General features: G+C 41.8%; 1 protein-coding gene across 2 annotated transcripts in view; it reads left to right on the top strand.

Annotated features, from left to right (window-relative positions):
* Positions 1-6,602: 6,602 nt before the first annotated feature.
* Positions 6,603-16,675, top strand: part of kcng4a (potassium voltage-gated channel, subfamily G, member 4a) — a 42,517-nt gene continuing 32,444 nt past the window's right edge. The window contains exons 1-2 of one of the 2 annotated variants that reach the window (XM_034223307.1): positions 6,603-6,847; positions 15,927-16,672. In XM_034223307.1, coding sequence (XP_034079198.1) covers positions 16,565-16,672 — 108 coding nt within the window. In that variant the 5' untranslated portion in view covers positions 6,603-6,847; positions 15,927-16,564. Of the gene's footprint in view, positions 6,848-15,923; positions 16,673-16,675 lie in introns of both variants that reach the window. The other variant, XM_034223306.1, reaches the window with a different exon arrangement.

Below are 16,675 nucleotides of genomic sequence, written 5' to 3'. Positions count from 1 at the left end.
GCCAGTCTACTGTATTCAGCTGCTACTGTGGCCTCCATCTCGGCACCTCTCCTCATTTCTGCAGTCTGCCTTGTACCTTTGAGTATTCGCTCTGCAAGAGAGTTAGCAGAGCTCTCACCTCTGACGTGACAAATCTCTCTAAACCTAGAGGCAGTAACCCTGGGTTTGCGGAGCAGATGCCACTCTGAGCTAGAGCTTTGCTCACGGGTAGCCTCCTCAATTTTGTGAGACATTTCCAAATCAACAGATAAGCTGTTCATATGTAGTTGCTCCTCTTCTGAGCACACCAGCGGTAAATCACATGGCAAGATCACATACCCCTCTATGGGCAAACTGGGGTGTTGGTGGTGTGTCAGTGTGAAGTGTGGTGTACCGAGACGTCAAAGCAGGCATCTGATAGGACAGAACACTGCCCTCCTGAACAATCCCGAAGGCACTTTCCACAAGGGGCTTGTCAGGTCTCATGTTCATTGTGGTCACAAGCGGCCTGTCTTCAATGCTGAATGCTGAGTATGCCTCCGTAACTCTGAACAGGCAGGGATCTGGTAATGGCCCCACCATGCCTCTGTAGAATCCACTCCTACAAAGAATGGCAAAGACAATATAGCGCATTAATGTGACAATAAAGGTTAGGAATACAGCACCAGAATTATGAATTTTAAAAACACAGGAAAATCCAGCTAAAATTACCTTACTCCAGTCTGCACCATCCTATTTGGTACAGGCTTGGTGAAGACCATGGAGTTGATGGGCCCTGGCTTCACACCCTTAAGGAAAAGACAATTACTGTTCGTTGAGTCACTTTAACACAAAAACTCTGTGAAAGATTACAAGTATTTGAACCTCATTGAAATTACCATTGTTCGCGGCTTGTGCCATTGCTGTTCCGATTCAGTACAGCTATGCACAGGTGGCACAACTGGCATGTTCAGTTCAGTGTAGTGTGCTGTTTGGAACAGCAATGCTACTGTGTGATTGCACAAAACAGTTCCTGCAACACAGGAGCACTGGTTGTGCGTGAGCACCACTGGTGATGAATCACGAAGCGTTATCTAAAAAAGAGAGAAGAAATACTAGTGATTAGTAACCTCACTTGTTACTATGAGCCAGGAGGTTATTATGAGTAGAATTATTGGTTATTTTTACTGACCCATTATCCTAGAAGAAGCATGTATTCCTGAATGCTTAGTGTTACCCTCTTACCCTACAATACCACAATGAACTTTCTTTGGAAACTAAGATGCCTTGAAAATTGTATTAAAGCAGTTTTTACTATATATTTTAACCCCCAAACTTACACATCCATAATCAATGTAATAATATCTGACCAATCAGCTGTGATAAAGCAGGGAGAAGTAGGACACTGTTGAGATTCCCTTAAGGTAAACTAATGTTTAACTGAACTGAAACTCAATAAACAGGGGGGAACAGTGTCAATGCTGCCTGCCTACACTCAAACTGTGTGCTGTCTCGCTCTTCCGCATTGACCTGTAGCACAAGGCTCTCACGCTGACCTGCCCTGTCAGCCTGTCTTTATTGGACACTGAATGAAGAAAAACAGAGCAACAGCGTTAGATCTATACTCACGTCAACACATCTATGGCAACATTGCTTTACAAAAGCTGATACCATTATGCAGTGTGGCTAACAACAAGATAACCTTGGCTAGGCTATAAGGCTATTAAACGATAGTATTTGTTAGCAAAATGGCTAATGTTTTAAAGAATTAACACCAGAAACAGTACATAGCGTTACCCAGAGCCCTATAGTAGTCTACTATAGTAGTAGTATAATAATAATAATAGTAGTTATACTATAGGGCTCTGGCGTTACCTAGCTTTTGACAGCTAATGTTAGCGTAACCCGGAGCATAAGCTAGCTGGTTAGTACCGGTTACCTTCTTACCTTCATAGTTGTGTATATATGACGCAGCATATAATTTGAAGACTTTATCGAGTTTGCTGGCTGGGGTTTTAGTCGTCCGGCAAATCCGATGAACATCTGACATTTTTAATTTCGGAAGCTCTTGTAGGCAGCGGGTGTAGAAGGTCGTCATTTTCAAACAGGAAATGAATCGGCCGCTATGAGTAGAATGCGGAAGTGACTGTGCATGTAGCCTATTACTTTTGAAAGGTGATGACAGATGATGGACTTTTTTTATGTTGAAGATATTTTTAATTGAATCTAAATTACATTTGTGATTGACAATCTTTGTTGTGATACTTTTATGAGCATAAACATTTATGTCATCAACATTTGGTTGAAAACAAAATAGGCCACCACAAACGTGAGCAAAAAATGGAAAAATAAAATGTATTTCCCATGAAGGCTAAAAATTGTGTATTATTTCAGTTAACAAACTTTGCCATCTAATTTAAATTGAAACATATTTTAAAATAAATTGTACAGTACATTTTGCCCTGGTAATCTACTGGAAATCCACCCCTCTGGTGGGATCAGGATAATCCAGTTTTTTGGGATCAAACTGATCCCAATCCTGTGTTGTCGGTTTGAACTACCCGTTTTGAAGATTTGATCCAGATTAAAGCTTGGATTGGATTTCCTGATCTGATCGGATATCAAAGTGATCCTAATCCTGTTTTTTGGTTTTGAACTCCCCAAAATCCAAATCTGATTTGATCAGATAGGGATTCAAAGTTGTTGAACTCCTGGGCCCAGACGATGTATTTCAATGTAATTCTATTGATTTTGGTGATCCCCTGACACTTCAGTTACAGGATGGGTTGCTGTGACTTTTGCTACATACATTCAGTGAATTGTTATCACTTTGATTCCCTGGAGTTGCACATATACCCAAATGATCTAATCACATGTTTAGTTAGTGCTGATCAGTGAATGTAAGCATGCTATCACACAAAACTAAGATGGTGAACATGGTAAACATTACTATCTTAACATCAGCATGTTTTATTATCATTGTGAGCATGTTAGCAACATGTATCTCAAATAGCTGTAGCAGAAGCATAGCTGTAGGCTCTTATTTTTCTTGAAATCCTGTTCAAATTCCAGCAAGGTGATTGTTAATCGGTCTATTTATTCAGTAAAGATAGCCACTCATACCAAGACCATCCAGTTAGACTGTGTCTTTAAGCTGTTTGTCAAGGTCATTGTGGCTGAATGTGTTAAAAACTGTGTTTTTGTCACCTTTGCTGTGAATCCTCATCTGTACAGCCTCGTAGTTGCTCGATACTGTGGCTTTTACAGTTTGGCCTGGCATTGTACCAGATCAGTCTTCTGTAAACCGAGGGATTTGGTTTTAGTCTCATGTTTTTTTTGTCTACAGTGACAGTTTCAGGTGAAACACAGATCAGACAGCGTTTGGACGTTTAATTAACATGAATATTAATTAATTAATAATTATCTTGTTGTCAGAGACATATAGTCTTCTTGTATCACCATAGTGTTTTATCAACCTGTCCTGTCCTTTTAATTTCACTCCTGCGATGTTCCCCCGTTGTCATCCTTTTCCCAAACAAATCCCTTATCCCCTTCACCTCCTGTATTCCATGTTCTGCACTCTCTTTTTGCCTGAGCCCCCTCCCGTTGCTCTTTATTCCATCCCGTCCGTCTACTCACAGCGTCCTCCGAGAGAGCAATTAACCTGATCAAAACTTCCAAGTGCTGAGATCAAACATATCCCAGCACGGGAGGGCGGTAAAAGAATCACACAGAGGGATGAGACACTGGGAAATGTGAGGAGAGGCAAAACAGAGAGTTTTAAGGTGGAAAAACCATCGAGGGGGACCTTAAGGTGGCCATTGGAGTGAAAGTGTGTGTGGAAACAGCTGAGTAAGTCATTGCTCGTCTCCTGCACGCACCTCACACCCTGCTCATCTGACTCGGCTGCATGCCGGCTGCTGCAATCTCATCTCAGCCCCTCTTGCCTGTGAGGGATTAAACTCTTAATCCGCTAGATTGAGGCTCGCTATTAGTAGCAACAGGGCTGCGGCTATCTTTGTGTGTTTTTTTGTGTGTGCTGGTTTCCGGAGTGTGTACCTTTATACCTGCAGCTGCCATCTCACACACACACACACACACACACACACACACACACACACACACACACACACACACACACACACACACACATACACACATACACACATACACACACACACACACACACACGTGTGTGTGAGATGGCAGCTGCAGGTATGGGTGTGTGAGAGATTAATACAAAACAATGAGGCAGGGAAACAGAGAGAGTGCTGGGGGTGGTGCTACACATAAACCAGTTAGCCGGTTCAATGTTGGAGGAGCGGGATGTTCCCTATCTGCCACCTGTGCAAAATCCAGATTGAAGAAAATAACTGTCTTTGTGTGAGTGTTTCTTTCTTTCTGCCTGTGGGTAAATTTGTTTTAAAGTGTAGGAAAATGACAGACAGAATCAAAAAGGTGTATGTCATTACTGTCTCAGTGAGGGGGATTAATGGGCTCCTAAATCCCCTTTGTCAAAAGCAAAAAAAAACTAAGAGCCCAGCGTGTGTGATCTGTCTCACATTGCATACACTAACTAGCCCAGGGCATATGCTGCACATAGGTTAATGAATAGTGATGGAGGGATTCAATAACTCTATCACACACACACACACACACACACACACACACACACACACACACACACACACACACACACACACACACACACACACACACACACACACACACACACACACACACACACACACACACACACACACAGAGACCCCCACCTCTTCAGTTTCCATCTCTACCCTCACTAATGTGTTGTCTGCTCCGTTAGCAGCCATAAGGGCCTGGACAAAGTGTTTGCTTGTTTTAGCGGTTCCCTCAGGCGCATGGAACCTAATGAGCTGCCTCTCAAGAACAAAGTGTGTGTGAGTGTGTGTGTGTGTGTGAGGCCAGCAACGTAGACAAATCTGCAAGCATATTGATAAGTTATTCTCAACTGTTAGCTATTTTTTGTATTCAGGGTCAGCCTTGCAGAGGTTGGCATGATATAGAGCAGGTGCTGATCTGGAACTGACTGTGTTTTTCAAAGTCAGCATTGTACACTGAGGTCTATTGACTTGAGGCACAGCCAAAAGTTTGACCAGCTGTTCAGTGTCACTTTGATATATCACTGCCCTGATGATTCTGTGTGGACAGAGATCTGTGCATCTGTGATCCAACACTGTATCTGTGGCAGCTTATATTTCTGTGCCATTGGGCGCAGCAAATATGACACAAGACAGTATGTTGCAACTGTACATACATGAATTTTCACATACTACATTTACAGAAGCTAGAGATGATTTAGTAGCATAAAGTAAAGGTATTATATTTACTTTGGAAAATGTCCAGACAAAGAATACAATGAAAAGAACTGCTGGAAGTAGATGTTTTATTCTGACTAAGGACATTAATATGGTGGCTGACCATTGCAAATGTGCAACAATGGCCCAAAACATATATTGGAAGTAATCATAAGCCAATTTTAGGTCAGTTTCCAGTGACAGTTGGCCAACTTCATAATCCCCGAACGTCGACAAGCGCTCTGGTGCCAGCGGTGTGCATCACTTTTTAGTGTGCCCGTTTCCGTTGTGTTTTGAGCTTCTTGCAGCGTTTTGTTTATACAGCACTTTTAGTATATCCCAGCGCATGTATCAGCAAGTTGGTGAATGTTTTCTAAATGCTGCACATCTCTCGTCTCTTCATTTGCATGTTTTTGCACATTTGTGTTTTTATATTTGCATCGTTTTTAATAGTGCAGTGTGTTTAATGGAATTGTTTTGGGTTGTTGTAACACATGTGCCCCTGTCATCCAATGTATATTGTCTCCTCAGATAAGATAAAATAAGCCTTTACTGATTCACAGAGAGGAAATGCAGGTGTTGCAACAACAAATAAAGACAAGTAAAAACTTAAAAAGTATAATCACAAATGAAACACAAAGAAAACAAGAGCAAGTCAACCCCATAATTGAAAGGGAGTTAATACATAGGACAGAACACATCTCATAGAGAATAACCAACTCAGTTTACAAAATCCATTTATTTTAGTACTGTGCAAGTCCCAGGGAAAATGACAATGTGGACACTTTATTACTGCATACTTTTTTCAGACTAAAATATTAGAATTAAGTTTAAGAGTTATACAACGAGACATTAACTGACATGGTGTTTTTAGACATGTTTCCACTATTTATTTATATTTCTACTTTCAATTGTAACGCTGTAATGCCCAAGTGTATATGTAACACTTGCTTGTACGTAATGGGGAGGTAACCGCGCCCCCTGATCAGGGCAGGAAACATGGTTGAGAGCATCTCCTCAGTGTCCTTGAATTTCAGATTTTCTAAAAGGAAAGGAGAGAAATCGAGTGCACGCTCTCTGCCCATTTTTGGTAAAATGCCACCTTTGTCTAATCTGGAGCTCAGACACTCACATAGGCTACTCCTGGTCATTTGTGTCACCTTTACGCAAACTTGAACTCTCCTGTGTTGTGCCCCGCGGCTCCGGCTCCCCCCTCCCCTGCTGCTCCCCCTCCTCCTCCTCCTCCTCCTCCTCCTCCTCCTCCTCCTCCTGCAGCGCCACTAACCGAGCTGTAACGGGACACTTTTCAGCGCACCAGACCTGTACCCGCTTCCATCTCTGGTATGTTCAGACTCCGTGCGCACCCTGCACCGGCTCGGATAATGGGGAAGCCGGAGAGGTATAGCTGTTATTATTACAACATGTGGCGGTTGGGAATGATCGCGGACACCCTGATTTAGTGTTGAATGATCGGAGGGGACTGCAAGGCGGCACAGGGATTTCACAGCGAGCTGATTTGGCCGTTATGAGGGACGTGTGCCGGGCTCAGGATGGTAAGATGCACTTCATAAGTTACTGGGGGTTTGAAGGTATTTGTCTGAAGTTGTAATGTTGTCCCACTACTTAAAATAAGGAATGCTGTTTTCTTTTCATCTCCACAAATACAGTAGAATAATAAAGATACAGATAGACATTTGATTTAGCAAAATGAGAAAGCAATAATGGTAATAGGAAGGGGTTTAATGATGCCCTTTAATAACATGTGACTACTGTCCCATTTTATGTTTTCTATTCACTTCATCATAAACACAATTAGTTCATGAAAAGCACATTCATTGCCCATTATTAACCAATCGTATTAAGGTCCAAGCTTGATAATGGAAAATAGTCCCTGTGTGTGTGTGTGCGCGCGTGCGTGTGCATGGGTGTGTGTGTGTGCGTGTGCGTGTGCATGTATGCGTGTGTGTGTGTGAGAGTTGAGAGAGAGAGGGAGACGGAGAATCCATAAGAGACGATGCTCTCTAGCTTCTGACAAATGCAGTTTGCCTATGAATATAACATAAGCTCTCAGACTGAATGCATGATTCAATCACAAACTAAATATGTACATAGAAACATAAATACATGTAGGAAAGATAATTGATTTGATATTTGTATTTGCCCATACAAAACTTAAAATGTGATTTTATTTGAGATTCCAATCAAATTAATATAAACTGCTGAGGGGGCAATTTGCAGAGGACAGTATAATATAACAAAAACATATTAAAAAAGCAAAGAAGCAAAGTTTAGTTCCATACTATTTTGACTGGTTCTTCTGTATACTCAACTGTAAATGAAAAGTGGGCTGGATGCTTTTGGAAAAAGTGGAAAAAGCAGGATGGCGATCAACAATGAAGATGGGTATTTAAAGAACCTTTATTTTAGTGGTTAAATCATTAACAAGTCAACATCTTTCAACCACTCTTCTCTGTCAGGACTAACTGAGTACTTTTTAAATGTATATATGTTCGAAGTAAATGAATCTTGCAAAACGTTCCACCTTCACATGTTATAACAACTCCAATTATAAAATAAAAAAGCAAGTTTACTCTCCACTTCCTCTGTTATCCTCGCTTCACAGTCTATTACTTGTGTCCAGCGGAGAACAGGGGGAGGTATAGCAAAGCTGATAACTCAATTAAATGTCCCACCGCGAAAAAACGGCCACATTTACAGGGAATACAAATCGATTAATACATTCTTTATCATGCTCTCTCCTCCACCCGGTGAGATGGAAATTAAGCACAGCTCTTGTGACAAAGGTGATTTATTGGTTCCTCCAGTACAGGATCCTATTCTCCTGGATCTGAATAAGTGAAGCCTGTTGGTGCGGCCCAATGCTTCAAACTGTCGCTGCTGTCCAATCACACATTCAATAAGCCTGTGGGTACAACTGTAAATAGTCAATGAGCAGAATAATCGCAATACTGATGATAATATTCCTGCTCTATATAAGCTGTTGTGAACAGAATATGTAGTGCTACTGTACTTATGACACGCACAGGCCTGTTAGACTCTGTATTCGTCTTACAGGACACCTTCAGGGCTGTGAGTCACAGCTGGCAGTGACAGATGAGTGTTGTATGGGTGCCTGCCAGTGGTGGAATGTAACTTTACATTATATTCAAATACTCTACTTAGGTTCAATTGAGATGTGCTATGACTTTACTTGAGCATTTTATATGTTATACAACTTTTTACCACTATTCCACTACATCTTAAAGATTAATATTGTCCTTTTTACTCAACACCATTGATCTTAATCAATTGATCAATAAAATGCTGTTTATTTAGGCCACTATTACAAATTACACATTTGTTCGGAGGGGCTTTACAAAGTGTACATATGTCACCCCCTGTCCTTAGATCCTTGCAGTGGACCAGGCAAAACTTTTAGAGAAACCTATCAATTACTTAGGAAAAAATGGAACATCGACATCGACAATTCAAATGAAAAAAAAATAAAATGTGAATGTTATATTTATATTTACTTATTTAAAACTCAGGGCATTATGCGCTAGATGCTGAGTTAGTACAATTATTTTATGGAAAATAAGTGCTTATAAGAGCCGAGGTTTTGTAAAAGTACTCTGATTTTGTACTTCAGAAAAACTAAGTATCAAAGTCTAGGAATACTCTGTTACAAGTAAAAGTCCTGCATTCAAAATGTGACTAAAGTAAAAGTACAAAAGTATTAGCATCAAAATGTACTTAAAGTGGACCTATCATGCTATATTTGAATAATATATTGTAGGGCCATACCTATATAAAATATATCTGTGAAGTTTTTTTTTTTCAAAATACCAAACAGATCATGCATTTTAGCCATGCCTCATTTTGCTCTTTCCAGCCCTGTTTTTGCAAGGGCTGATTCTGTGGCAAATGAGCTGCAGCTGATCTCGCCCCCCTGCAAAGGAGGCACGAGCGTCATGTTACCATGCTGTTACCATGCCACACAACCTCTCATTCCCCTGATAGGTGGAGAGTTGCCCATATAGGCGGAGCTCCTTGTTTCTGACTTCAGAGATATTTCAAATCTGTATCAGTCTGTATCAGCTCTGTTGCAGCCCCGTTTTTAGAGATTTGGGCAGTGCTGGAATTGGGCCGGTACTCACCGGTACGCAGTACCGGCACTTCTGGTTCTGACCCATGGAGTACCGGCACTTCTTGCTCAGTACCGGCATGCTGGCGGTACTCCGGTACTCATGCACCGTGCCAGTACTCAACACTCTCCCGCCGTTCTTATTATACATCCATATATATATATACAGCCGCCCGGTACTCAGTAGATGCGTCATGAGGTGCCGAACGGACATTCTCATCGCTCTAACCGCTGGAGTTTCACAGCGGCTGTCAGCTGTTTACTCCTGTCATTCAAACAGAACGTGCTGGAGAGGGGGCGGGGCTTATCTTCTCCATGTATATACTGTGGTGGAAACGACTATGTCAAAATTAACCTATTTGACCGTGATTTAATAGTAATACACGTTTCAAAATAATAATAATAATAATAATAATAATGCCGAAGTAACAACATACTAAAAACTGTTAGTAAAACCATGTTTTAATGCTTTACAATTTACATACCTAGATGCACGTGTGTTGTGTTTATGCAGTGCAACTCCCACCCAGTGGGTGGCTATGTAGAGTGATAGAACAGAGCAGGCACGCCCCCGAGAGAAGGAAAGCAAGTCACGTCACAAATTAGCATTTCTAAAATGTTAGCGTGGATTAATAAAAGTGCAAAAAGACAGCGGTTGTCGCCGGAAGAAACTTCAAATACAGAGAATGCTGTGCCTGTGTTGGAAATTGTGTCTGATGGGGAGCTTTCTTTGGTTGATCCTCCTGCTCCAAGTTCTAGTGCATTAGCATTAGCACTAGCTCCGCCGCCTCCTCCAGAGCCTCTAACGTTAGCTGCTGCTGGCTCAACTGCCACCACCAACACCGGGCAAAGCGATGCACCTGACTGCTGGACAACGGACCAGGTGCAATATTTTTGCAAGACCAATGCATGGCTCCTTCTTAAAGATAAGAAGCTAGGATGTCGGATATGCAGAGATGTCAAATCTTTGGGAATACACACTGGACAAGGACTGAAACTGTCAACTGAATGGGGTGAGTGTGCAGTGTCTCATTTCGGTGTTGACAAGGGCAAACAACAAGCTAGCCTGAGAAAAAAAATCAACATAAAGAATCACAAGCCCATGTAAAAGCTGCTGACATCCTTACATCTGCTTCATGTGAAACTATTCAACATCAAGTGCAGTCTATGCATAAATCTGAATTAGACACCACTATCAGAGTTTTTCGAACGGCATATAAAATTGGCAAACATAGCCGGCCATTCACAGACATGCCAATTGATTTGAATGTACAGAAATAGAATGGGCTGAACGTGGGCAGGGTTTTGCACTCCAATAAAACCTGTGGCGAAATCATCGACCACATAGCTCATGAGCTGAAGAAAAAGATGGCAAAAGACATTACAGAAAACCAAAGAAAACTCTGTGTTTTGGTCGATGAATCTACCACTATTAGTGGTAAAACGGTGCTTGTTGTGTGTCTACGCTCAGCATTAGCTGATGCTGAGCCCGAAACGTTTTTTTGGGAGCTGATCGAGTTGGATGGAACAACGGCTGATGACATCGAGGACTTTTTAGGTCAGTGTTTCGTTTCTTTTGCATGTGATGGGGCTTCAGTCATGCTAGGGAAGAGAACAGGCGTTGCTACCCAGTTGTGTAGTAAATTCCCAAGCCTGTTTGTGTGGCACTGCTCCAATCATCGTCTAGAGCTGGCAGTTGGGGATGTGGTCAAGGAGGTCTCAGGGCTCAATCATTTCCAGATCTTTTTTGACAAACTCTATTCCTTGTTCCATGCCTCCCCCAAAAATCAGAGGCAGTTAGCGCAGTGTGCGCAAGCAGTCGGACAGCGTCTCCTGGTGATAGGGCGTGTTTTGTCCATCCGCTGGGTGGCTTCAAGTGAAAGGAGCGTCAGAGCAGTCTGGGAAAACTACAGAGTGCTTCATGATCACTTCACAAATGCTGCAAACGACACGAGCAGGGATTCCAGAGACAGAGCAAAGTACAAGGGCCTGGATGATGTGCTCACATCTGCAACGTTTGTCAGCAATCTGGGACTGATGTACGATGCGCTCACAGAGCTCAGCGACCTCTCTCGGCAACTCCAAAAAAGAGAGATGACACTGCCTACAGCAGATAGGCTCTTAACTCGAGAAATACGAGTTTTTGAATCCATGGTCACCATGCCTGGCCCACACATGACTACAGTTCATACAGCTCTAGCTGAGAAGTCCTTCAAGGGTGTTGCCCTGCGTGAGAATGGCAGGCTTGTACAGATTCATGCAGGTCAGTTTTTCCGCAGTATGGTAGAGAATCTGAGACACAGAATGACTTCCACAACCTCCTCTCATGTCAGCACAAGAGAAATCCCATTACATGGCCGGGAGGCCCGGGACAATCAGCTAATCCAGGACATGAAAGTTATCCATCCTGGAAGTTGGCCTGAAGAGGAGTTAGACGTACAGTATGGGGACGTAGAGGTGCTACGTTTGTGCGAAGTGCTGAAAGTGGACAGAAGAGAGACTGTTCAGGGCTTTCGCGAATACAAGGAAACCAGGGCATCCCGTACACCTGCTGCCATGGAGCCTCTACTGAAAGCAGTCCGAACCATCGCTGTCTCCACTAGTGAGTGTGAGCGGGCATTCAGCTGCATGAACGATATCCTTACTGCAAAAAGGAATGCTCTCTCTGTCAGCCGACTGTCCAGCCTGGTTTTCATTAAATGTAATGGACCATCACTAGGACAGTTCAATCCGGAACAGTATGTGAGGTCCTGGCTGGCAAAGGGAAGGAGCAGTGCTGATGAAAGAGCCTGTCCAGCTCCAGCCCCTGATACTGATGTCCCCAAGGCCTTCTGGAGCCTTTTCTAACAATGTGAAGTATATTGCAAAGCAGCTCACCCAGTGAGAAGACTTTTGGCATAATGTGCCGATTTGTACAGATCCTGGAGATAGAAGGACTTCAGACCAACCAGGGAGTTATCTGATCAGCTTGGTGTTCAATGTAACTCTTTACCATGGCTCAGACTTTGTTACTTGCAGTTACAGTTTCTCATTTTAGATTGTGCAAATTTTGCATTTGTTTTTACATGTTCTTTGTTCATGCTCTTTATCATTTTTCTGAGTTGGAAAGTTAAATTGCATCATAGTTTACTTTATACATATTTGTATTCTTCAGTGGTGAAATATATTGCAAAGCAGCTCAGCCATGTGAGAAGACTTTTGGCACTTTTTCGTTTTTCGTTTTCTGAGTTGGAAAGTTAGATTGCATTCAAAATGTACAGAAATACTTAATTTTGTTAAAGCTTTTTATAAAAAATGCTTCTGACCAGAGCTTTGTTTCCTTGTCATTAATGTTGAACACCACCAGAGGGGCTCTCACCTGAAAGGTCTCTGCTTCATGTGTCTTCAGCAGAAGATCTAGACTTTGATTGCTATATTTTCAGTTAATATTGACCTTACTGAGCTTTAGCCATATCCGCTGCCTATCATAAAAAATGTTAAGTACAGTGAACCTTTCTAAAATATACAGTAGTAAAGAGACAAACCCACCAGCATTATAGTAGCCAAATTCTTGTTTGTGGGCTGTATATATAAAATTGACTTGAAAAAGTTGCTGATTTTAGAGTACTGGCACCTTTTTCATTCCAATTCAAGCACTGGATTTGGGTATGGAGGAAAAGAGAGAGGGTTGTGTTTTCTGACACTTGGTGAGTTCCCTGACACACCGGGGACACATATTCATGTATAAAAGACCTACAAAAGTGCATTTTGCATGATATGTCCCCTTTAAAGTACCAAATGTAAAAGTACTCATTATGCAGATTGGCCCATTTCAGAATCATTTATATCATGTTTTTTTATTATAATTATTGATGCATCAATGCTGCAAGGTATAGCTAGTTTTAATGACTTGGTATGCTGCAGGGAAGCTTTTGAATTGACTCCAGGTGGAACTAAAGTCTTATTTAAGTTTAGATTATATTTCACATAATAAATCCATATCTGCAAAATATAGGTATTAAATCAAGTTAAAGTACACGATTTACCTCTGAATTGTAGTGGGGTAGAAGTACAAACTAGAAACAAATGGAAATACTCAAGTAAAGTACAAGTACCTCAAAATTGTACTTAAGTACAGTACTTGAGTAAATCTACTTAGTTACTTTACACCACTGACTGTCACGGTGTGTGAAGCAGGTAGGACCCAAATGCAGATTAAAGTGACACTTCCTTTATTTCAAGGTGAACAACAAAGACAAAACAGAACACTCACCGACGAACTAGTCATGACAAAAGACGAACCGACAAAGATAGACAGAAAAACCAGAACTTAAATACACACAAGACTAATCACAGAAACAAGACACAGGTGAGGAGGGAGGAGAAAACACAGGGATACCAGGTGAACACAATCGGGTAAATTAGAAACACCAGGGAAACTAACGACCGGGAACCACAGACAGATTTAAACAAGACACAACGCAGACAGAAACAGGCAAGACATGAAGTGAATACCTTTCAACATAAAACATGAAACAAGACAAGACAAAACACCATAAAGACAGATCGTGACACTGATAAAGTAGAGAGGAGAAAGGTGAGCTTCCCAACAGTCTAAGCCTATAGCAGCACACAGCATAACTAGGCATCATAACAAAGCTGAAACTATGGCTGTATTTCTTAGCTCATGAAAAGTTAAATATTAAAGTTGGGGTAGGTCCTTTTGGAGAAACCAGCTCGAGTGCGCTAGAATTTGAAAATACACAGCCGGAAAAAATCTGCCACTTCCTTACAGAGTCCCTCCTCCAACACACAGGAACGCGCACATGACCAATGAGGGCACGAGATAAGTTTGTGCACAGATGGAAGGCTGACAGGCAGGTAGGCCATCCAGTTATTTTAGCCGTGCCGGCTCAGATGATTGGTCGTGCTTTTTACAGTACTACGGCTTCCAGAGATGACTTTTTTGTATGGATTTTTTGTCAAAGCACTTCAGATATTCATTGCTATCGGGATGTTAAGAGCATTCCATGGAATATAACAAAAAGTGTATCTTGAGCCGGTTTTTCAAACTTACCTACCCCACCTTTAAGTGATATAAGGTTCTCATTGGATTTTCTGACGATACAGAAATATGAGGATTTTTTTAGAATACGATACATGGCCGTAGATTTAACTCCTCAAAAATAACTACAGCAGCAACATTCAACAAAAACAGGAATTCAGCAGTATTATTGCAAGAAAAACTCAATGACATACTTTTATATAAGTGAGGTTTTGAATGCAAGACTGTATTTTCACAGTGTGGTATTGGTACTTGGACCTCAGGTACCTGAATATGTATTTACAAACAAGTAGAAAAGTCTGTAATTGTCCTTAGAGATTCTTGTGTAGAAAATCTATCATTGCTTTTTTTTCACAAAAAAAGCTGGCAAGAGAAAATCACAGGGTAGCCACCCAAATGTTAGTCAGCTTTATCGGGAGAAGCTATATACAAGAAGAAAGGAACAATGAGTCTCTAAGGATAATTCCAGCTGTTTCAACTGGGGTCTTATTCTTTCATCCTTTGCCACCAAACCACTCAATACTAAAACAATTCTCACCCACTGCCTCACAGAGTGGCTTTTATCTCAGATGGTTGTCGAGCTGGTCGATTGTACTGCCACTCGCACAAAGTATTATATCTATAGATCAAAACACACCTCAAAAAGGTATGCATTGACATGTCATAGCAGCCCAGACACAAGTGAAATTGATAGCATCAACAATGGCTTCCTGGAATGCAGCCTGTGCTTTTTCTACTATGACCATTACAATGTCAGCTGTGGAAAAGGTCTATTGTCCTTTTTTTGTTGTTGCAGTTCTTACTTCTTTATATGCTGGCAGCTGGTATTTTTGTATGTAACTCTGCAATAGGAACATAACGAACTATGAGTTATTCACATAATAAATGACAAATACTGTGATAAGAGGACCCAGCTTGATATTAGCCACAACTATTTAAGGCTTTGATACTCAGCGGACCATTCTGGGCAACTGTAACATCTAATGATGCCAACAAGTTTCAGGGCAATTGTAGTGCCAAGAAAAATATTTTGGACCCTCTGTTGCTTGGATCTCTGCCCATTTACAGCGACCAAAACTCAGTCTGAGCGTGAATAACACCACAGACCTGAATGTTCTTTTCTGCTTAATCTTTAGACTTTTAAATACCCATACTAAATAAACCATCCATGCTGGCTGTATTGGATGTTGAGTCTAAATACCATAACTATCTGATCAAGTTGTGTGCGTACCATACTGGCCATTTATAGCAGCAGATCTGATGTGTGACTGGGATCAAGTGAAAGAGGAGGGTGGAGCCTACAGTACTGCAGTCTCATTGAGGTGTACTATTTCTTCCTCACCCTTTTTTGTCTTTGCACACATCTCTTTCCTAGTCTTTGTCACGTCTTAACCTCAGTCATTCTCATAGCTCCATTCTGACATTTCTCTTTCTCTCTCAGTAGCTGCGTGCTGCCACTACGTCTCCAGGTCCTCCCTAATCCTGCTGCAGCAACACTGAGGATCCTGCACAGTCCCAGGACACCTCATTGACTCATCCAGCTCATCCTCTGCAGCTTTCAGCCACTGATCAATCCTAACCCACTCTCTATCGGAGCTCTCCTTTTCCAGACTCTCACTACAGACCGGGATTACCCACTGATCTGATGCTGAAACGTGATACGCTGTCTATTGAAGACCTCTGATGGAAATGTCAAAACTCACCCACGTTCAAATGTGACAAAAGGATTCCTGGTACTCTTCGTTCCTCTCCTTTTCTGTGTTTTTCCTTTTTTGGTTGGAAGCCAAAGCCATATCGTATATGTCATTGGAGAACATCTTGTTATGAAGGGCTCTGAGGCTAAAAGGACTGAAAGATACAGAAATGTTTATGATCTGCTCGTCTACAATAGACCTGGGCTGTGGCAGGATCTCTTTTCTCTTGTGCAAGCTTTGACGTGAGCTGTTGGAGGTTGTGATTAAGGAAAGGACTGCTGTTTCCTGAGGCCAGAAAGTTGGCCTGGATCAATCTGTAGACTCGTTCTGCCGTCGTTACCTGGTCTGAGCTGCCCAGTCCGGAGCAGCGAGCTTTCCAGATGCTGCAATGCCCATCATCAGCAACGCCAACCATGACTTCAGTAATCTGTCCCTCAGTGATGACAGCAGTTTTGACCGGATCTTCACAGAGATCCCCGAGACTGAGACCATCAAGGTA

Source organism: Gymnodraco acuticeps, unplaced genomic scaffold (assembly GCF_902827175.1).
Source record: "Gymnodraco acuticeps unplaced genomic scaffold, fGymAcu1.1, whole genome shotgun sequence".
NCBI classification, from domain to species: domain Eukaryota; kingdom Metazoa; phylum Chordata; class Actinopteri; order Perciformes; family Bathydraconidae; genus Gymnodraco; species Gymnodraco acuticeps.
This window is presented reverse-complemented; position numbering and strand designations above follow the sequence as displayed.